The 23,634-nt window shown below is 43.4% G+C and overlaps 1 protein-coding gene across 1 annotated transcript in view; it reads left to right on the forward strand.

The window, feature by feature from the left end:
* Positions 1 to 23,634, forward strand: part of SLC9A9 (solute carrier family 9 member A9) — a 544,320-nt gene that overhangs the window by 446,301 nt on the left and 74,385 nt on the right. The window contains exon 14 of the mRNA XM_073232241.1: positions 2,363 to 2,442. Coding sequence (XP_073088342.1) covers positions 2,363 to 2,442 — 80 coding nt within the window. The remainder of the gene's footprint in view (positions 1 to 2,362; positions 2,443 to 23,634) is intronic.

Below are 23,634 nucleotides of genomic sequence, written 5' to 3' on the forward strand. Positions count from 1 at the left end.
TAGGTTCCAGTCTGTAACAAGGGTATAACATGACCTACCTGGATGCACTGTTGTGAAGACTGAAAAAGTTAATGACCAGATGATGTGACTAGCACGCTGCCTGGGACTTAACATTCAATAGCTGGGGACTGTCATTACTGCAAACATCATTCAGCAGGGCTACAGCAGAGTGGGCACTAGAATCCTGGGCCCCTGAATGCCGGCCGAGCTCACAACTACACAGCCCACATTTACTTAAAAAGAGACAGCCAGACAAATAGGCATTTGCTCTATACGACTTCTATGTTTTCTTCAATGACTGTCTTGTCTGTAGATATGATCGGCTATCAAAAGTTACCTGTGCCTGTTGATGGATAAAATTCTCTAAGTCCTACTATTCCTAAAGAAAAGGAAAAAGGACAACCTCCCACTGTTGGACCAGAGCCTTCCTAACTAGTTTAGTTTAGGGTGAGCAGTTTTACTCGGCCAGCTGAGCGCCAACATGATGTGCTGTTGGGGAGATGGTGACTCAGAAATACCTTGCAGATATGCAAAATAGTGAAGGGAGCACTTTATCCAAAAGTGATTTTGCAAATCTGGTACCTTTGTTGGGGTAGAAATAGCTAGAGAAATGTTCAAGGAAGCATGGAAATTGAACTGGACACCCTGATTTCCTTTTGGGGGGGAATATGATGAATAAATTCTAATGCTAGGTACCAAGGCACTGCAGTCCGGGTCTATCAGAAAACAGATCTGTGGAAGTCTAAAGTCTATGGAAAGATCATAGATGGCCCATGGTGGGGCTTGGGAATGAGGAATGGGTTCCACGGCCAAGTAAGCTAGAGAAACACCTCACTCTTGAGGATTTACAATGTTTGTTTATAAATGAAAGACTCTGAGAAGTCCTATATGTAAGAAGCCTCCTTAATACTGTCAAACCCATCTTTTCCTGAACAATTGCCACAAAATTCCATCAACACATATAGGACAGTGGCATAGTAGGGAACACTGTTTGGGAAATTATAGAAGGTTTGAAATTAGAGCTCATAAAATAAGAAATGAGAAGAATTGCCAGTTTGACTTTTAATTTTACTGTGAGTCTCTGCTTTAACCACTTTAGACAAAGGATGAATGGCTGTCTAGAAATGGACCACATTTAGCTGTCTTGTATCCCCATCTTATTTGTGGGGGATGGGACCCAACATCTGCTGGTTCACATGTTTCAGAGAGCAGAATACCACTCTTTGTGTTTGGCTGTTTATCTTAACCATCAACAGAACTGCCTGGAAGTGGGCAAAAAGTAAATAAGATTAATGAAAGCAAATCAGCTTGGGTCCACGTCCATCTAAGGTCTTGGTTCAGTCAGCCACTGGATCGCCATTGTCTTCCATGGGATCTGGAGGATGCTCACATCATTCCTGGATTGTGAGCTCATGATACAAATTGGGGATGGAAACTGTGGGCCCAAACAAAGCAATGAAGTCCTTATTAAGATATAAATGATTTTAATGATGGAAATAATTACAACTGATAATGCCTGGAATTCTCTTTTCTTAATATGCAAAATAGGATACACAAACGTCAGAATGATCCTGAATCTCCTTTCCACCACACTGCAATATTCATTATCATCTGTCTCTAAAGTTCACAAAATGTTCACCTTCTTCCCTTTTTCTCACATTTTCATCCTCTGCTGTCATATAAACACCATCAAATCTATTCTCTTCTGTCCTTCTTAATTTCTTTTCTTCTTCCCTCCTACTGTGGCCCTTTAAAAAAAAATGAGTGAAAAGTGTATCGAATTATTACAGACTTCCTACCAGGAATATCTGTTTGAAGACTCTTAAGAATTGAAGCAGGAAGATACCAAAATTTAGCCAACTTTGGTGGTGATCTATCAAAATGAAAATGAGTGAAACTAGTTTAACAATTATTAGACTGTTACTAACCCTTTAGTCTTGACCTTTTTGTAAGTCATAAATAAGTACCATCCAAATTTGATGGACGTAAACTGCAAAAATCACACAACAGCAACCTAACAGAAATACCATTTTTATTGATGTCAAAAAGTGGCATTTCTTCGCTGATTAATAAAATAGGGATTATGAAGAAAAGTAAATGTTAAATTGTGCCACAAGAGTCTTATCTGCATGGTAAGATCTATGAGCTAATTTACTTGGCAGCTGCTTTACCATTTAGATGAAGATGCCTCTTACCTAGAGAGTTTTCTTTTAATGTGGTTAAATTTAATTTGGTTTGACATGTATTTTTATAGTGAAAACATATTAATATATTATGTGTGTTATATATTAATGTTGCTTTCATCTAGCAATGTTGTATATTGATTATTTATCCAATGCCTTTTTCTATTGTCTTTCTCCAGGACGCAAACAGCTTGGATAAAAGCACAACCAAAACGGAGAGTGCTTGGCTCTTCAGGATGTGGTATAGCTTTGACCACAAGTATCCTTTGATAATGGTGAGTTCCCACATCCCACCACCTGGCAGAGATGACCTTCAAGCACTTCATCACTGAGGTGCGCGCTCCTGCTCTTCAAGAAACACAGAAAGGTAAAACGAATTCACGACCCAATTTATCAAAAAGAATGATTTCCAAAAATAAAAAGCTGTGTAGTCCATACTTAAGTGTTACAAAGTGCTGAAGTGAAGTCTCTCGAAGTCAGTGAATTTGGCGTACTCATGGCAATCTAGAATTTCCTAATGCCAGGTCATAAGATCATGTAACCCTGAAGGACTGATCTGTTTCCCTAATTTTACTGTCCTTCCCTTTGTAAAGAGTTTACCTCTGGTCGAGTTGCCCAGGGTCACCAGACATAGCTCCTTTCTCCTTCTCCCAAGAACCCATTTGTATGCTTTTGTTTCACACTGTTAAAAATGAAAGGAGTGGGGGGAGGTGGGCAGGGGGAATAAATGGTCTGAGGAGAAGAATGAATCTAGTCATCACATTATGAAATAACAGTACTTTGTTTTCCAGGCAGAACATGAGTAAGCTTTTCTTAGTGAAAAGCAATTTGAAAATTCTAGTGATCAGTGCAAAAATAGTGGCTCAGAAACACCTTGCCATGTGACTCACAGGGCTGAAGCCAGGCCTAAAGGGCTTTGCCATTGTGAGCTGCAGTAAGTGGTCCATCGCTAATCCCAAGCGAAAGCACCAGGAAGAAAGAAAAGTCCTGTGCTGAAAATTGAATGTGTTGGGTCTTGGTAATTAGTTTTCCACAGTCACAAATCCATCTCCTTTCAGGGAGAAACTGTCAGTCATTGGGTGATTTCAAAGCACCTAAGCAATGATTAAAGCCACAACAGATCAGTGGGAGAGGAGCAAGAATTAAGAACAGGGAAAAGAAATTCAAAGAATAACATAAAGAAGAGATAAAAATGGAAAGGGGGGAGGAGGCAAGAGAAATACAGGAAATTCACAGTAGAAAGGAAAGGAAAGCAAATCTGAGGAATGACTATATAGAAAAAAAAAATGAAGTGAAGAGAAGCCAATTGAAGATTGCAGAGATAAGCCAAAGGAAAATAAGGTGAGAATTAGAAAGCAATTCTGCAAAAGTAGAACATACCAAGAAAAAAAATACACGTTTTTGAGGCACATTTCTGTTTTGCCATAGCTCTGCTCTCTGTGGATGGATACTTTGCCTTGCTCAATCCTTGAGCTTTTATGGACAGTGTAAAAAAATCCATCTGGGACACTAACAGTTTCTTGGAGGTTCTAATATCTCATTAAACATGAAGCCTTCCTGGTCTCCTAAGGGAAGCTGGCTCTTAGCCTGTTATGCTGGTTTATGTTCCAGGTTGATTTCTGTTCTGGAGATGTAATTTTCCCTGCCAATTTGTAGAAGTTATAAAAATTATACTAAGGAGTTCATGTAAAGGCTGTGTGGTTATAACAATGTCTTTTTGGGTTCCTAGGCCCAATTTCCAACTGGGGTGAGAGGGATAAGGGGAAGAGGGAGGCTTCCCCACACATCCAAACAATGCTCTGGACACCAGATCTGTATCCTACAATTCGACTCAATTCTGACACTATCTACCCAGAGATAGCATCAGATCTCACAGGTAAAAATCCAGTCCCACGAGATTGCCCCCTTCATCCCAACACCACTTCACATGCCAAGGTGCCAGAAGGGCTAGCCATCACTGGTCCATGTGTTGAAATGTCCAGGGCCATGTCCATTCAACAGTGTCTCCAGGGTTTAATGCAGTAGGAGCTGGCAGCAGGATGTTGCTCTGTTGGCCATATTCACGTTCCAATAACTCTTCTTTGGTTTGCACTTAAAGTTGTATAGGAGAGGCAGCAATATGTGTTAGCATATCCACAGGGCCCAAGGCTCCTTTTTGGGGCTTCTCATTCAAATGCTGTAGCACTGTCCATAAGTGAACTGACCAGCCCTGTAGACTATTGGTGTCCCAACCTCAGGCCAGATTTCAACAAACCATTGTACATCTCTATCATGCCTGCCCCAGTAAAGTTATATGTACATGAAACTTCCACTTTATTCCTAATTGCTACACCCATCCTTGTAATGCATGTCCAGTAAAGTGGGTGCCTTGTTCGCTCTCAATCACCATAGGCTGAAAAAAGACGTTCTAGGCCCCTCTTGGTGGTTTGCTGATCTGCATGGCATACAGGAAAAGCAACCAATAGTCCAGTAGCCATGTCCACACAAGTCATGGCATACCAATATCTTTCTGATATGGGCAGAGGCCCAATATAGTCTATCTCCACCTGACAAGGGGTATTGGCTCCTTTACTGTGGTCACATGTTGCTGTGGGACTCAGTGTAAGTTCCTCTTACAGTATACAAGGCACTCCTTCTGGACTCAGCTGACTTCTTCAAAGGTCAATGCCAAGACCCACCAACAGGCTACAGCCCACACTGTCTTTTGCCCCATGTGCAACAAACGTTGGTGTAGCCATTGGGCCACATCAGAGGCAGGCTTTCCTTCTAGCCAGCGCACCTGGGCCAATGTGTCTGCTTTATCATTCCCTGGGAATGCCAAAGGGAAATGGCCAGTCACATGATATACGGTAACTGTCTTAGTCTGACAAGAGGCCCATAGGTCTTGCCACAGCTCTTGCCCCCAAAGAGGCCAGTGACCAACCATCCAGTTGACATGGTACCATGTCAGTAGCCACAGGGACAAGCCCCAATAGATGGCCCAGCTGTCAGTGCAGACAGCTATAGGGGAATGCTCCTGGGTGATCATGAACTAGACTGCCCACAACTCAGCCCATTGGCTGCTCTTCCCCTCTCCATCCTCTATATATATTGTCTCAAGATGGAAAGCCACAGCCTTCCACTTTGGGGGCTGCCCACAACTGGAGCCATCTGTGTACCAAGCATCTTTAGGTACAGGGGCTTTTCCCTCTTGATAAGGAATCTCAGCTACCAATGGCTCAAAAGCAAGTTCTTCCTGCTTTCCACTAGTATAGGTCACTGGCCCCAATAAGCATTGGAGTTCTCCACTTAAGGGGCTAGTAGAGAGGCACTATGCTGCTGTAAATATGTACTCCATTTGGCCAGTGTAGGCATCTGTTCCACACCACTCCGTGGCCTTTGGGTCCAGTCTTGCACCCACCCTGAGAAGGGATAGATGGTTATTACCTTAGTTGGAGCTGTTCCTGTGATGGTCTCCATAGTCAGCAAGGTATGCTACATGGCAGCCAGTTGCTTCTCTATCAAGGTGTACCAGACCTCTGCTTCTTTTCACAGTTCTGACCAGAATCCTATAGGTTGGTGTGTCCATTCAAGCCACTGCCAAAGACCTCATCCAAAACCATCTTCGGTTACATGAACATCTAGTTCACAGGGCCTTGATGAATCCATTATACTCCGTGCCTGCATGGCCCTGACTGCTCACTTAGTAGCAGTAAAGGCAGCTACACATGTCTCATCCCAGTACCACCTGATTCCCTTTTGTACCAACTGGTATAAGGGCTTCAGAATTTGTGCCAAGTGTGGGATAAACAATCCCCAGTAGCCCAAAAGACCCAAAACTCATGTCGCACTGCCACAGTGATAGCAGTAGGGAAAGCCTGGACTTTGTCTATGACTGCTTCAGGAATAACTTTAGTTTTACCCAACCAGACAACCCCCAAGAATTTTACACATAGACCTGGTCCTTGAACCTTGGTGCTGTTCACAGACCATTCTTCCTCCTATAGATGTTGCAGCAGTCTAGGAACTGCCCCTTCTAAATCTGAAAGAGAATCAGACATGAGCATAATTTCATCAATGTAGTGATACAACCACACCATTTGCAGTTTCTTCCATGTAGCCAAGTCCTGGGCTACAAGTCCATGACTGATGGTAGGACGGTGGAGGTGCCCCTGTGGAAGGATAGTGAGTGTCCACTGTTGGCCTTCCTATGTGAAGGCAAACTTCCTGACTTTCCTGTGCTATGTCCATAGAAAAGAAAGCATTAGCAAGGTCTACAACATAATGGTACGTGCCCATCTTGCTACTGAGTGTGTCCAGAATGGCTGCTGTGGAGAGAACAGCAGCATGCAAGGGGGGTGTGGCTTTATTCAATTCCCTGTAGTCCACGGTCAGACACCAGGAGGCGTCTGGCTTTTTTACTGGCCACACTAGGAAATTAAAAGGACTATGAGTGGGCTTTATGATGCCACTTTCTCCAACTCCTGTACAGTTTTTCCAATTTCCTTGTGCCCCCCAGGCATTTTATACGGTTTAGTACTTGTCACCTGCCAAGGTACAGGCAGAGTGACAGGTAAGTGGTTAGCATGTCCCCTCAGAACTGCCTTTACCACACGTACCCTCAGTCTGAACTCTGCTTCAGTGGTCTGTAACCACAGACCTAAAAGATATCTTCCCCCAAAATATATTCAGGGATGGTAGAAATGTATACAGTATACTCCTTTGGGGGTAAACGCCCTATCCCCAATGGAATTTGGGCGTTCTTCCCTCTAATTGTCTTACACCCATAGTCATCTATGCTATGGAGCTCCTATGCAGGGGTCCCGGGAAAATGCTCAGGGTTGCCGTAAATCAGAGAACACTCAGCTCCTGTGTCCACCAGCACCAGGACACATTGTATATTCACAGGGAACCAATGAATTGCTTATTCTACATGTGGCCTCTGGTCCCCCCCATGTCCCCCAAGGTGGTGGCCTTGACCCTCCCCTCAGTAGAACCGTGATGCCCAGTTGTCCTCCTGTGGGGGTGAGCGCGCAGGCAAATCTTGAGTACTGTCTTCCAGGAAGTTTTGCAGGGACACAGGCCATACATGGGGCTTTGCCTCTGGTTTCCGTGTCCTGGACCTCAGCGGCTGGAACTGCTGCTCTGTCTTTAATTGGTGCCACAGTTCTAACAAGATCCTATTGAGCTGCCCATCGAGTTTTTCTTTCACTACCCCAGCCTTTATCAAATCAACCCACATCTGGGTCCTCGAGACCTTCACGGCGCCTTTTTCACTTCTCCTTTCAGTTGTGGCCTGTACCTCCCCCTGTGCCTTTATTGTTCCAACCTCTCCCAGATCTGCTTAAGTACCAGTAGCCTTTATGGGTTGCCCTAGGTGGGGGGGCAAGAGTAGTCACTAGGGATCCAAAGAGAGATGGGAGAGTTGTATGCAGCACCAGGTTTCTCATTCCTACAGTGAACAACTCTTCATCAGGGCCCTGGGGGTCCATATTATAGATGACATTTTTCATGCCCAATTCCCGCAATACCTGTTGGTGTTCTACATACATTTTCCAGCTAAATCACCTTGATTAGGCCAAACTGCCCTGATGGCAGCTGTCAGCCATTCCAGGAATGTCTAATTCTCTGAGGCAGAATGAGCATTTTGTAACTGCTGCCAGAGGGAAAGGTGAGTCTTCAGGGAAGCCAGTCTGCTCATCTCAGTACCCACCCCCATATCCCAGAGATGTAAAAGCCACATAGGCAGAGATTCCAATGGTTTCTGCCTATACCAGACGCTCATGTTCACCAGCTCATCCTGGGCATAGGGACAGAGCATGGAGTGCTCCACAACCTGGGGAGGGGGGAGCTCCTTGTCCTGAAGAGCCTGTGGTTGTTTTGTTTTTATTTTTTTAATTACAGCCAGCGGGCCTTTAATACAGGAGAGGCTGGTACCTCACGCAGTGGCGTAGGCAGATCAGCCCACAGCCCCCGCTCCCCGCATCTTCTCCCCCGGCTCCTCCACCATCTTCGGGGCTGAAGGCCCCGCGCTTTCCTCCCCTCCCCCACAGCCTCCTGCAACGCGGCCTCTCCTGCTGCCTCCCCATCACCGCTGCTAAGGAACCTTCCAGGAGAGCAATCTGTCTTCTCAATAACTGCCTCTCCTCAAGGGCATACCATAGGTCATCACCCAGCTCCTCCAAGCGGTGCCGAAGTGTTTCTCTCTTCTGCTGAAGTCCCTCTCTCTCCTCGATAACCCTCTCAATAACCCTCTCTTTCTCCACGATAGCCCTCACTCTCCTGTATCACCCTCTCTCTCTCCTCAGTAACATTTTCCACTGTCTCAAGGAAGAGACCCTTATAATCCCAGCTGCTACATGGCCTCTCAGGGCCTCTAAGCAGTCTTCTGTCTCACAGAGGGCTAATTCTGCAGCTTCCAGTGTCTCCAAACTTCCCCAGTTCTGAGGAAGGCCCCACCCCTCTAGGGGCTCCCAAATTGGAAGCCCCGCAGATAGCGCCTCCTGGGTGAAGCTGTACCCTCTGCCGCTGCATGCACTGGCGTCTCCCCACTATCTGTAGGGGGGGTTCTAGGCATCTCTCCATCATCTCTAGGGACAGCCTGCCCAAAGGTCACACCCATTGAGACAGATTTTGGTTTCAGAGGTCCTGCTGACTACCGCCAGATGTAACTCCAGGGAGAGGAAATCCCAGGCAAAATATGTAGCTGAAACCAAAAATCAGTCAAAGGGAAAAATAAAGTTTAGAACCCGTTTATTACTTACAAAAAGGCTGTCCAGGGTCTCTCTCTTCTGCCGCGGCAGAGGCAAGCAAATCCTCCCCCAACCTCTCAGGTTCAGATAAGCCCTTGGTTGCCCAGGTAGTTACCTACTGATAAGGAGATGAACTACCTCTCTCCAGCCCTTAGAAATGCCTGTTGATATGGAAATGCATTAAAGTCAGGCAAGAGATTCTGGAAATGCTACAATTTTACCCACAATGTCATGGTTTCTGTCTCACTTTTCACCAGGGTTTATTTCCATTGCATTAGGGACAGACTAGCAAAAACTGAAGGCAGATTTACACTCTCAGTGATCTCCCTTCTCACGTACTTTGGCCTCCTGAGCATTCATTCTAGAAATTGCAGTACTACCATCACTACACAAATATATTTTCACTTAGACAGCCAAGGTTTCATATCCCAGTTATGTTCTGAATTCATACTCAGAGAGTGGCACATCAACCAGTCTCCACTCAGTGTCCTCTTGATATATCTTCATTTTCTAGACAAATTTTCCCCTTGGCATTTCCACTGTTTCTGTTGTCCACCAAGAACCCAGTTGATGTGCCCCATGAACCACAGGTAGGCTCTGCCAGCTGCCGTCGGTGCAGGATGATCCCCCCAACCCTCACCCAGGAAAGAGTTGTGAGGCTGAAATAAATTGATTATGCAACTTAGAATTGTTCGAGTTCCCTTTCCGTAGAATTCCATCATGCAAATAAGGCATCATAAAGAATTACTGACAAGAGAAAAAAGAAAAAGAAACAAGACTTCATATGCTCCTGTATCCATCAGGGTTCTCCAGAAAAACAGAAACAGAACCAGTAGATGTATGCGCATGCGCGCGCGCGCACACACACACACACACACACACACACACACACACACACACACACACACATACATATGCATATACAGATTTATTTAAAGAAATTGGCTTGTGTGATTGTAGGGATGGCAAGTCCACAATTTGTAGGGCAGACTCACAGTCTAGAAACTCTTGGGCAGGTGCTGGTGCTGTAGTCTTGGGGCAGAATTCCTTCTTCTTTGGAGAAATCTCAGTTTTGCTCATAAGGCCGTCCAGCTGGATAGTGGCCACTCCTATGGTTGAGGATCATCTCCTTTACTTAAAGTCAACTGATTATCCATGCTAACTACACCTCAAAATGCCTTCACAGCAATACTTAGATTAGGGTTTGACTGAGTAGCTGGGTAGCCTAGCCACACTGACACATAAAACTGAGCCTCACAGTACTCAATTCACATTCATTTTATCCCAATATTCAGACCCAGTGATAGAAAAACCCTCTTAATTCACACTGGTACCAATAAAACAAGCTGCTGTTGCTCACATAGTTTGGTTTTCTTTTTTACTTTTTTATAGCATAATTAATTCCCATATTCAATATTCCCATATTCAAAAAGCTACAGGAGAATAAAAATAATGGAAATGAACATTCAGTGAGGATGAACAATGGCCAAGTTCTGTGTTGAGTGCTATGTGTACAGTTTCATTTCACTTCCACAGCTATGCAGAAGGTTGGGGGCAGGGAGGGTCTAAAGAGTACAACGCAGCACAAATGGACTGCTGATTGTGCTGACCTCTGCTGAAACAGTCTGGGCTCCCCATTCAGGAGCGTGTTGGAAGCCTATGGTGCCAAATTGATGACTAATTAAGATTTTATCATGATTCAATGTGGGTAGTGATCCTGAGTCATACTGTGCACAGAAGAAATTGAGAAGCAAGACATGAGAAAGGGAAGTGTGTCACTGCACACCAGTGTCTTTGCCACTGGGTACATATTTCACTTAATCCTTATAACCACGCTTTCTGTTTTATTTAATTCTTACAGCCACCCTCTTTGAGGTGGAAGAAACAAGGTCTCAGAGAACTTAACTCCCTTAAAGTTCCAAAGCTAGTGTCAATTCCATGATTCAAGCCCAGATCAGTGTTACTCTAAAGTCCATAAATATACGTAAATGAACTTCATCATTGACAACTCTGTCTATGATATCCCTTGCTCTATATGTACAACCCTATTTCAGTATTTATAAAGTCACTATTAAAGCTATGAGTACTATGACTGCCTACATTATGCAGTACAGAGCTCACATCTCAAACATCTGTTGAAGATATGGAGAGTGATAAGATTAGGCAGTCCTGGCTGGTGGCGGCTCTAAGAATGCCGCCATTAGGGAATCACCAAATTTTTGAGTCAGGTCCACAACTTTCCAGGCATAACAGGAAGTCAAATATACCAAAGACTCTAAGACTGGTTTCGTTTCATAGAGATAGATGCACTCTAGCCAAGCTCAAAGGAGACACAAGCATAAACCAGACATCAGATTCCTAAATCATTATGTACATCCCATGGGGAGGAATCCCCTTTCCCAGTCATGAGAAGGCTCAAGTCACAGTCTGGTCCCTAGTGTCCCTCTGGGCCCCTTTGCTACCCTTGCTCCCTGGCTCCCTCTGCTCTAGCCCCCCAGGCCCTCCTGAGACAAACCAAGCACATTCTTGCTTCTAGGCTTTTGCACTGGCTCTTCCCTCTGCTTGGGATCCTCCTCCCTCAAATATTTGCATGCTTCCCTCCTTTACCTCTCTCACCAACTTGTTGATGAGACCTCCTGGTTCAATGCTTAAATTGGCTGTGCCAACAGGAGCACTCCTGCACCCTTTCCCTGCCTTATTTTTCACCATAACACTTACTACGTTCTGACATAGTATAAGCTTTATTTGTTTCAATAGTCTCCACAAATCAGGACATATGCTTTCTGAGGACAGGTTTTAGGTCTGTTTTCATTCACTGGTATGTTCCTCAGGGCACAAAACAGTGACTTGCACATGGTGGACACTCCATAAGTATTTTTGTTGAATGAATGAATGGATTCAGCACGCAAACAGTATTTTCTGTCCAGGGCACCTGATTCTAGACACTGATACAGAAGGAAAATCCAATTAATTATCTGAAGGTTGCTAAGTGAGTCTGAAAGCAGAGCAAGGCAGAGTGGATAAATTAAGCGTTTCAGCCAGGCTGTCCTTTGGCACGCAAGGACACACGCTATGTAGGCATCCATCCCCCAGCTCAGGGTCCCTCTTCCCAGGCAGGGACAGCTCCAAGCATACTTGGACCCTTGTTGCCTCACTGACCTCCTTCCTATAGTTGATGCATCCTTCCTTAGGTTTGATCAGCACACCTGATGTGGTACAGTCAGGCCTGGCTCAGGCTTAGAAGCCATTCTCTGTCGGGCTGACTGAATACATCTTATCTCACCAAACATATGTTGATTTTATTAGTATACAGAACTCAAAATTTTAGAGCCTCCTATAAACCACACTAACCACCTCTCATAGTGAGCAGCTTAGAAGCAGAAATTGATACACTCTTACTCAGATTTTAAGGCATCAGATAAAATTATTTGCTTAGATTCACAATGTTACCGCTGGCAAGGGAATCTTAGGTTGCCTTATTCATAAATGACTAATGATCCTGCCAAACTGTCTACTTCCTACAGTCTCTTTCCATGCTATCATTTATCATCTCTCTCCATAAGCATGTGTATATATTAGTCCTACAAATGTGAATGGCACAGGATAAGAATGACCTTTTCCAAAATAAAAAGGGAAGGGCAGCCTAGAATCATTTTTAGCACTTCTTTCCTGTGTGCCATTAACTGAAAATAAGGAGCTATCATGTGGTTGCCAACATTTTACATAAGTGTAAAGAAAGCACAATGGATTGGCAAGCTGACACAGGGACAGAATTACATAAGACACGTGGACAGACTTCCCACCACTGATCTGGAAAGAAGGGTGCACGGAGGTGCGACCAACAGGATGGAAGGCCCGCGGCAGAGGTGTGGGTGCTGCACCTCCTGGGCTTTCCATTAAAGAGTCTGACAAGGAAAGTGGCAGAAACCAGGCCCCCACCCCCTCCAGTGCTGAAGTGTGACAAGCTGGGGCTGCATTCCAGGGAAAGTAAACATGAGCATCAGGTCAAAATGAGACTTAGAACCAAGTATTTAATGGATTTAAATGTAATGTCACTGTAGTCTTTAAAAAACAAAAGGGGAAGAGTAAAACCTTCCCCTCCTAAAACTTGACAGAATTCATTATGTCCCACATAGTCACATTTATTTTAAATCATAGGTATGAATATTGTGAGCAGCAATTTCCATTTTAAATGATGATAGCTGCATTACAGGTTTTTCTTTTTCTGACTAGCTGAGGCGACCATGAATAATTTATTGGGGTAGTACTGTGGCCTTGTGAATGACTTCAGTTTGCTTCACAAAAAACTCTCAGAAGAACAAGGATTTTTAGCTCTGTGGTCCCCATTTTATAAATAAGGCAACTGAGCCAAAGGAGGGCGCATCCAAGGTTACAGATGGACTTGGAGTCAGCGTTCACGTCAGCAAAGAGCAGGCTGATGTCCTGAAGGTGCCACGGGTCCCGGTCCAGGTGTTCCGTCTGCTGAGTTCTGGTAGCATTAAAACGTGCGTGATGCTCTTGTTGTAAGTGTGCCTTACAAGTAATAGTCATGTGACAGCTTCTTTGCTGACTCCTCTACAGCTTAACCAGCCTACAGGTAGCGTGTGTTTTACTTTCAGTAGCAAACAGGAGAATGAAGATATCCTTCAGTCAACCTTGTTGAGTGCCTACTATGTGCCAGGCAATACACTGGTGACTGTGGGCCCAGCAGCAAACAGGGTAGGCATGGCTGGCCCTCATCAAGTCTTGTTTATTTGCCTCATTAAGATGAGTCATGACCCCAAAGCCCCTTGAAATGAAGGTAGTTCTTAGCATAGAAAAGAGAGACCTTGGCATCCCCAGGGTTTAACAGGAGGACTCTTTAAGGGAACCATAAATTAAAACCACTTGCAAAATGTAACCAGATAACTCCACAGAGGGTTTCAGAAAGCAACAAAATTTCAAATTATTTGAAACAGACATGAGTAATTGTGCTTTTCAATTTAATTACACCCCCAGTGGTATCCACACAAGGGCACACATGCCATTATAACTGCTGCCGCCCAAGAAGCCGCTGGAGGGAGTCACTGAGCTCCCACTGGGCAGCAATGCATTCACCGCTGCCACCCAGGGGCCTAACCCATTGGATGCTCAGCTTGACTTCTGGTCATTCTTGTCCTCACAGGTGCTGGTGTAGGAAGATCTTGTAGATAGTCCTTCACTACCACCTAAGGGAGATGAAATTAGAATTCACTGAAAGAAAACACTAGCTTCCTGTAACCCTCTGTTCCCATGACTTCTTGGTGACAACCAATATAGTGGAATGCTGTCAGTACCTGGAAGCATGAGCTCTCTTTTGCTCAGGTCATAACTTGGTTCTTCCATGATGTCTTCTTTCATATAATGGGAATAATAAATACTATACTCTGTTTTGGCTAAATCCGTTGGAAAAGGTGACCAGTTATTAAAACAGCTTTGTACTGATGGTAACTTATTCACTTGCCTCTCAGAGCCAAAGCATGATTATAATAGTGCAATAGTGCAGTTACTCAGCCTCTGTGGCCTAAATACACAGCAGTATTCTATACCTGGACTAAGACTCTTCTGGAGCCTTGAGAAGTGGCTGCAAGTATGAAATTGTGAATTGACCAAATATGTTGGGTCCCCCACCGTGAATGTGAAAAGTTGTGGGTCCCAAGATGATGATCAAGTTTTCTACCATAATCCTAGCATTCTACAAGAGTTTTGGCATCACTGATTGGTTTTTCTTTTTCCCTATAAAAGTTCTAATAATATTTCTGTTAAATGGGAATGCTTTCTTATTTCATCTTCACTCTAAGAAGAAATGAGCATGTGGATTTCCACAAACAAAGAATCAGAGGCTGACCCCTCCTCTTCTAGAATGCATTCATAAAATACATTCCCCTAAAATCCAATTTTTAAAAATATCAGCGGAGCACTTTGTCATTGCAAAGCACTTTGTCAGATTCTCCTTATTTCCATCTAGATTCATTTGCTCATCACATGTTCAGAGTCTCCCATGACCAGGTACTGTCCCGGACACTGGGGGTGCACCATTGACAAGTTCTCACAGAGCTTATATTCCTATCTGGTTCTGCTTTTACATTTCTGATTTACAGGTGCCTTTTCAGGAACATGACTCTGGTACAAATAAAGATACACTTCGGCATTCCTCTATCGGTTTTTATCAAGTAGAAAGAAGTCTGGCTCAGTGGTCAGGATTTATTGATTTGCTAGCTGTGTGCTTTTAGGGAAGTTCCTTAGAGTCTCTGTGCCTCAGTCTGTCAGCTGCAAAGTGGGACTAATAGAAGTCCCTACCTCATAGGTTTGTTTTGAGGATTAAATGAGTTAACATAAAACTCAGAAAAGTGCTCTATAATGTAACCTTTATTATTATTATTATTACTATCCGTTGATGTCTAGATCTTTTAAAGGAAAGCATTATGTAATGTGCTTAGTATTCATTGTTATTTATTATCTCTGAGTAAACACAATATGCGTTATTTTGTATGATTGTGTAATACATTTTAGTTGCAACAGCCATATTTTAATACATAAGAAAGTCTTCAGTCTCCATAAACAAAAGTTTCCACTTAGGCTATAAATCAGACATAATTCTCATTTAATCTTGAGTAAATGGATGTAGCTGAGTGTTAGGCGGCTCCTTTATGTCCCCTGTTCTGCACATGCAATTGTTTCATTTGTGATTTTTCTAAGTTACAGTCCATCATCCTGTAATTATTTTTCTGGAAATTATACCACAGGTAGCAATTTTGACTTGATAGAGAAGTGCAGCGATTTTTCCGTTCCACAATGGAAGCAGTGCAGGGCTTTGATGATAATCACTCCTCTTGTACCTTCTTGTGACAAAGGAAATCTTTCAATTGCTCCTTTCAGGTAAAGCCATCATGTTTTGTCATTAGCAGTGTGATATTTTATTTGAACATTTCTGGGTCAGTATTGAATCATTTTATTAGAAAAAAGAGAAGGAAAAAAATGTTAAGACTGACAAAAATATATGTAGTACTTTAATGTTGCCAGTTTTGAATTTGGTTTTACTATTTCTCCCCCATGGGAAAAAGAGGATTTTATTTAAATTGTCCTCACTTTCCACTGGGTCCCTCCTTTCCCATCGTAGGAGCTGAGGCGTCTACAGGCTGCCAACAGGCTTGCGAGATGCCAGAGGCATGTTATCAGCACGAGCCACGGCTGCCAAGGGCCACGTATTGTCACCTGACAGGGAGACAGAGGCCAGACTATCTTGTGCTCCATGGTATGCAGCCCATGTCCGCATTGGAAGCTGTGGTAGACACAACACAAAGTGCATGGGCAGACGTGGCCTTGCCCTAACTAAAGTTCACTTCACAAGATAGATGAGGAGGAAATATTCTCAGTGTTATGTCAAATCCATAAATAAAAGTGGGAAAGTGATACGTGAGCTGGTGGCTAACGGAGGAAGAGACAGTTGCAGAAGTCAAGAGTGCCGTTCTCCTAGTCAGGTGGGGAAGGGTCCGTGGAGGAATCAGGGTTTCCTAACGTGCAATCAAACAATGGGGAGGGAGGAAGAGCACCCGGAGCCTTAGCCAAGGGAGAAACTGGAGGAAGGTCCCATGCAAATGTGGAAGCTGAAAGGAGCCTGAATAACTGCTTGCAAAGCACAGAACTGAGAGAAAGGAGAGAAAGGAGGCCGTTTCCAGAGAACAGTGGAGTCAGCATTTGAAGCTAAGGACAAACACTGTTCTCTATACCTGCTGTAATCAGAATTCTCTCTGATCAGTATCAGTTTTATATTTTTGTTTGGTGACTCAGGTGGCTAAAGGTAGAGCAATGTGTCACAGGCTAAGGAGCCTTGCTTTCTGTCACTGATCTGACTCATCTGTATGACAGTCATTTATCAGGCACCTATATATTTAATGCTTCCAGAATTGGATTTACTTTTAATATTTCTCCCCCTGAAAAAAAAATATTTTGTTTAAGTTTCCTTCATTGTTTTAACTGAATTTAGCTTTGGTACTTCTTCTCTAGAACAAAATATAAGTATGTCTTCTAGCTTCTTCTGAAGCCACAGAGATAAATGAGAGGCAGTGGCTGCCCTCAAGATGCCAGCATCCTAATGAGGTAGGGGCAGCAGGCCACCGATGCGCTAAGACTATATTAAAGTTACCAGCAAAAAGTGTTTGCAAGCCAGAGGGGGTAGAGCCAACTACCCAGCTCTGGAGAATCAGGGAAGACACACAGAACTAACTTGGCAACTCGGTGGGAAAAAGGAATCCGTCAAGAGGTGTGCTGAGGATCTGAAGGACTTTCTGGCAATGCAAAGATCTCAGGCAAAGGCACAGACAGAGTGGGAGGTGTTTGGGAAGTGGTGAGAGATGCATTGCGACTGGATCAGTGGGAGTGAAACAGGAGATTATCATGTGGACAGATTGGACAGGACCACATGTGTCACGGTCAAGAAAATGGATTTTATCTTACTGACAGCAGGAGACCCACTCAGCGCTTTAAGCACAGAGTCACACTGTCCCATTTGTTATCATAACGAGAACTCATGTAGAAGGTGGTGTGTCAGGGAGAACAATAAACTTAAAATGATTCTGGACAGTTGTTGCCAAAAACACCCACCAGTTTTCTGTGTAGATAAAAATGAGGACAGAAATGTTCTCATTCTTCTTTGAAAGATAATCTTGGGACAATCTATGTTGCAAAATATAAGTGTGTTAAAATATAAATATCATTTCATTAGGAGACTGATTCTTAACTTTCCACTAATGAAGATGATCCAGTGATACAATGGTTGGGATCTCCCAGTATACTTTCTAGTTAAAGAGTCAACTCAGTTTCTTAGCATTTACGTAAAGCCCTGAATTTCAGTTACCTGTGCATGATCAGAAATGGGAGAATTTCTGACGTAATTTTAACTAATCTAACAGAAAATGTTGAATTAAAATTCACTCTCAAAGAAAAGGCAGCTTTTTGTTCCTGAACTGAGAAACTAGAATGCCACCAGCCATCATGTCCCTCCTAACCTTCCAGGACAGCCACTTGCCAGTGGGAGCTGATGCTGTGGGCTTTTAAATGCAGGGGAAGCAACTCAAGAGAGTTAACCTTTTTCCAAAGGAAACGGGCACATCCTCAAAACATTGCCTTTGACATCCCTTGAAGCCATTTCCTTGGAATTCCTTAAAATCCACCAGTGTGTTGGGTTTCACTGACCTGTTGCCTATAAACAAGGCCAGGGCTGGTTTCCGGCTTACATATGTATACACATATACAGGCTCCTAAGCAAGTCCATCCCTAGTCCTTTATCATGTGTTTGGTAGCTGGAACCAGAAGTGCCGTAGGTAAATGCTCTGTCTTTTTGCTCACTGCCTCACTGTCCTCTCCCAGCAGCCACCACCCCCTCACCACTGCAAGGCACTTGGGTTGCAGGTGCCAAGCCCATTGCCTTCCCTCCCCTGCTTCGTGCAGGCAGAGGTCATGCCTGAAGCCCCCAGAGCAGCATGCCAGCGTCGGTCAGGAGAGGTGGCTGCCCAAGGCTGGTGCGTGCCCTGCAGAATCCGGGAACTGAGGGAAAAGCGAAACCCCTCAGAAGCAGTCACCCCACATCAACAACTCCAGCTGCACAGGCTCAGCAGCCTAGTCTTTAAGCTTGACCATTTCTTTTTCCTTTCTTTCTTTTTTTTTTTTCACTCTTAGAAGTCCTCAGGGCTTCTCTGAACTGAAATGTTCAGAAGATGAACATTATGGTAATTGGTAATTGTACAAGCACTTTGCAAACATCGAGTGCTTCATAAAGTTGAAATGATACTAAATTCAGTGACAGGTTTATAGGCCTGAAGGCCCTCAGACTCACTATGCAGATATAAACAAAGAGTTTTATTACATTTTTATTATTTTTAAATTCTGGTTGATTTCCTGCTATATTCAAGATTGTATCAAGCACATAAGTCTCCTCCCAGTCTACAGCTTATGCCTTACTGAGAAATCTTCCTCCCCAGATTTCTGGCACCTACAAATCCCCCGCTTTTGAAGATCACCTATTGCAAAACGGGTGTGCCCCATTCCTCCAAGAGTTAGCTCATTAAGAGTCCCTGTCTTTGCATGGTTTTACTTGTATATGGAATCTAAAGAAGTAAAGCTCATAAAAGCAGAGTCTGATGGTGGTTTCCAGGGACTGGGGGCTGGAGGAAATGGGGAGATGTTGATAAAGGGTACAAAGTTTCAAGTATGCAGAATGAGTAAGTCCTGGAGAGCTAATGCACAGCATAGTGACTATAATGAGTAATTCTGTATTGTATACTTGAAATGTGCTGAGAGAATAGATCCTAAGTGTTCTCACCACATACACACACACAAAGTGTAACTGTGCGAGTGCCAGATTTGTTAATTAGCTTGTGATAATCATTTTGCAATGTATATGTAAATAAAAACATCATGTTGCACACCCTTAATTACATGCTATTTTTATTTGTCAGTTATACCTCAGTAAACCTGGGAAAAAAGTAATCCTATCCTTCCCCTTCCAGCAAGTAGGAGCTGGCGCTCCTTAGCTGAGGCCCTCCTTTCCTGGCCTAGCCATTGTGAGAACCGTTTGTGTTCCTGCTGGGAACTACAAATTAAGTCCCCGAACAGAGCTCTCTTGCTAGCTCAGTCTTCTGCAAATCTTTGAAAATCTTGTCTAAGCTATTTAGAAGAGACAGATTAGATTTAAACCAGTTTTCCAAACTGCCGATCAGGACTCATTAGGGGTTCTCAAAATCAATTTAGTGGATTTCTAACCAGCACTTTTTAATAAATGAAAGTAGATGGGAGAAAATGTGATTGTGCATTGCAGAATTAGAAATAAATACTATTTCATGAAACTTGTTTCAGGTGTGTGTGTGTATACACTGTTCTGTGGTATAAAAATGTGCTCTTAATGGGGGTCATGATCAAAAAGGTTTAAAACTTTGATCTATGCTGGCGTCAAACCCTTATCCACGAACTCTCAGGCCTTTTCACCTAATTGCTTTAAGTGCCAGGTGAGTTGGACACAAAACTGTAAGAGCTCAGAGAAGAGAGAGCCATCCATTCATATGGGTTATTTTGGAAGAGCCCATGGAGTTAGTGGATTTGAGCTGGACTTTGAGAAAAAAGGTAAAATTTGACAAGTAGATATTAGAGGGTCCCAGAGAAGAGGTCAGATGGAGAGAGAAAAGCAACACAGAAGTGTGGAATAGAGCGAACTCACAGATTCTGCCCCTCAGCGATGGAACCTCATGTTCTAGGCCTGCTCAGAACCAATATTTTCTTATCTGTAGAATGAGTATAATCATATCTGTCACACTTAGTAACCATAATTTTCAAATGGAATAAGCTAAGTGAAACCACTTTGAAACCTAGGCTGTACCAAACAAACCCAAGATCTGCTTATTAAGTTTTCCCAGGCAAACCCAAGGTTCCAAGTAGTGGTGACAATGTGGGAAAATCTTACATGTGTTTGGGACAGAGTGAGGATGGCAGCTTGGCGCATTTAAGGTTGGATATTAGAAAAGAGGGGACTAAAAGGCTGTGTTTCGGGAAACTTGCGAGATTTTGAATATCAGGTGAAGGTATCTGGATTTGATTCAGTAGATAATGGGTAACTGGCTAATCTGTAGACACTGGAGTGACGCAGAGTCTTGTCTTGGAAAGACTGGTCTAACAGCATTGATTAGGGAGAAGGCGCAAGAGTCTGAATCATGGTAGTTACATTGGAAATAAAAGGGATGGTGCACCTGCTAGAAAACTCTGGCCCCAAATCCATGGACTCCGATGCTGCACTACTAGGGTTATCAGGGTTGTAGAAAGGAGGGACCAGGGAGAAGTTACAAGGAAGTGGGGGCCTCTGGGTAGCTGGGGGGTTCCAGTCCTCATGGCTGCATGTCCGTTTCTGCCAGTCACAGCAACAAGGGAGGTAGGAAGACTTTTGCAGGCAGAAGGCAGGCCGCTGGCTCCCAAGGTGGGAACCTTGGATGTGAACCTGCCCTGTGTTTTTGCTGAGCCTGTTCTTTGGGACAAATAAGCCACTCACCCATCTTGCCTCACAAATAGAGTTCTCTAGACCTCTGACTGAACTTATAGTTTCTTCCAAGCTGCCTTCCCATGGGAAGATGCTCCACAATTAATATCTACTGAAAAGGAGGCAGAACACTTATTTCAGTATTTTGTGAAAATTTAGTCTCATCAACCTGTCTTCTATTTGTAGATGTTGCATAAATTAACCCTCAGGTTAACTTATATTATGGATTCACCATATTCTCCCAAGTCACGTTCTGTTGCCTGGAGCAGCACAGAACATGAGTGAAATGGTTAGGTTTAGATCTTTGCCACTCACTCACTGTGTGATGCTGCAGAAGTTACTTGAATTCTCTGAGCCTTGATTTCCTAATCTGTAAAATGGGGATGAAGATCATGCTCACCATACCTATCTTTCAGGAGTGTTGTGAGAGTCATGGTATTAAACTTAACATACCTAACATAGGGATAAGGCTTAGAAAAAAATAGGCCCTCAATAAAGGGCTGCTCTTGTTATTAATTCAAGGACATGAATTAATGCGCTCCACCCTGCTTCCTACCCACACGCTAAGCTTTTCCCATTTCTATGGGACAAGGGTGACCCAGGTTCTGTCCAAGGAGAGGAGCTTCCAGGGTTGACCTGGCAGCACCTGTCTCTACAGACACACAAAAACTATCAATGCTCCTCTCATCCCAGGTAAACATCTTTGAGCTCTCCTACAGGCTCTTCAGGCAAAATAACTTCTTTCCAGCTCAACAGAGGCCTCAAAATGCCATGTGTCCCTCAATGGGAGTAAAAACACAGAAGTAGGACTACTCATTGAATACCACTCTCACTCCCAGTGGCCAGGGCAAGGGGCTGGGGCAGGGGAAGCCTGGGTCCTCCTGGCTGCAGTCAGCTGAGACCTGGGGCAGCTGTTTTCCTCCTGACTCATCATCAAGAGAATCTTTGGGGATGCCATCTGGCCATGAAAATTAATGGCTTATTTTTCTATCATAAAATAGGATTGCACATATACATTCCAGCAATTATTTCAGTTAATAGATTGTTCCTTATGAGGAAAATCAGGTATTCTCCAGCTACACCAGAAGTCATAATCTTATTCTTTGAATAGAGCATGGAGTTTGGCCCCAGAGGTCACAAAGCAGCCAGATTAGGGTCAGAAGGCTTAGTTTGGGGCCCCAGTTTTGCTGGCCATGTGAGCTTGGGTCTTAACTTTCCAAAAGGACTCAACAAACCATAATTCCCACATTTTTAAATAGGCTTGGAAATCAGAGCTCATTTCCATTCATATATATATATGTATATATATACATGTATATATATATACATATGTATATATATATACGGTTTTACATATATATATATGTCTATTTATGCTTTCAACCAGAACCATGTTGCACAATCGAAGCACTTAAAACAAATTCTTCTGTGAGAATTTGGCCAAAAACAAAGTCATGTTTATGAAAAGGAGTATATATTCTCCCATGATTTTGTGTGAGAAAGGAAAGGGATGCCTGGCTATCTGTTGCACACTTGGAACCTTTTTTCCGGGAACAGGGCACACTTGTCATGTTTCTCATCCTTACAGATTTAATAGGATGTAATAGCCCAATTTGATGGCATGTAGTAAATAAAAGTGCTTTCTTAGACTCCCAGGAAATAAACAATTGACATATTAACTTCCTATGATTCAATCACAGGAAACACACATGAAAGTGAAAGAAATAAATGGAAAAAAGTCCAATATGCTGACATCAATAGCTGCTTACCTTCTCATCCAGCTTCCAGCATGACCTGATTTTACCCTGTTTCTGCTAGAAACAAGGGAAGTAATCTTACGTTGCTCCTGACAAGCCATGAACTCATCTTTTTTATAAGGCCTCTTAAATTGTCACCTTACAAATATATTTTCTAACAACCTTCTTCATCATCCTGGCTTTGGGATAATTCTTTCAAGACAGTTAGAAATAGCTGCTCACTCATAGGTTATCTCTAAAATACATCTCAGGTATTTGGAAGACGAGTGGAAAAGACAGCTACCCTACGTCAGGATGGCTGTGGGTGAGAGCAGGCAAGTGACGGCTCTGGTGCCCTTTTATTTCAGCTCAAAGCTCGAGACATTCTTTTCTCTTTACAGGGAGGGAAATGGAGGCTCAGCAAAGCTGGGACTAAAACCCGGGACATAGGACACCCCCAGCCAGAGTCACTTTCCCTATCTTGTGCTTTATGACTCTGGACTGCAGTTGGGAGCTGTTTCCATTTGATTGCTGGGTTCACCAAAAACACCTGCATTTTCTGATAACAAATTCTCTTTGGAGGAATTTTTCATTTCATTTTTACATCTTTGTTTCCTTGGGCGGTCATCTTGATTTCCCTTGTATCTTCCTCACCGTGCTATTTGCTAACGCAAAGAAGCAGAACTATCCCTGCTCCTTTCCGTGGTTACCATTTGATCAAAGCATACGTGAAGCCCCTTCTCTATTAAAACCCTGACTGATCGGCTGCCATGCTTGGGAAAGCTCCTGAGCCAGCACATGGCCAAGTTCAATGATAAAATATGCCTTGGGTATTCCTGGCTGAGAAAGATTCTCTCCATAATCTCAGAGGCTCACAGATTGGCACATTCTGGAGTTTAGTATATGTCTCCTACCAGTACCCAGTTCAGGTTCCTTAATTGTTA

The sequence above is a fragment of the Manis javanica genome, chromosome 3 (genome assembly GCF_040802235.1).
Source record: "Manis javanica isolate MJ-LG chromosome 3, MJ_LKY, whole genome shotgun sequence".
Taxonomy (NCBI): domain Eukaryota; kingdom Metazoa; phylum Chordata; class Mammalia; order Pholidota; family Manidae; genus Manis; species Manis javanica.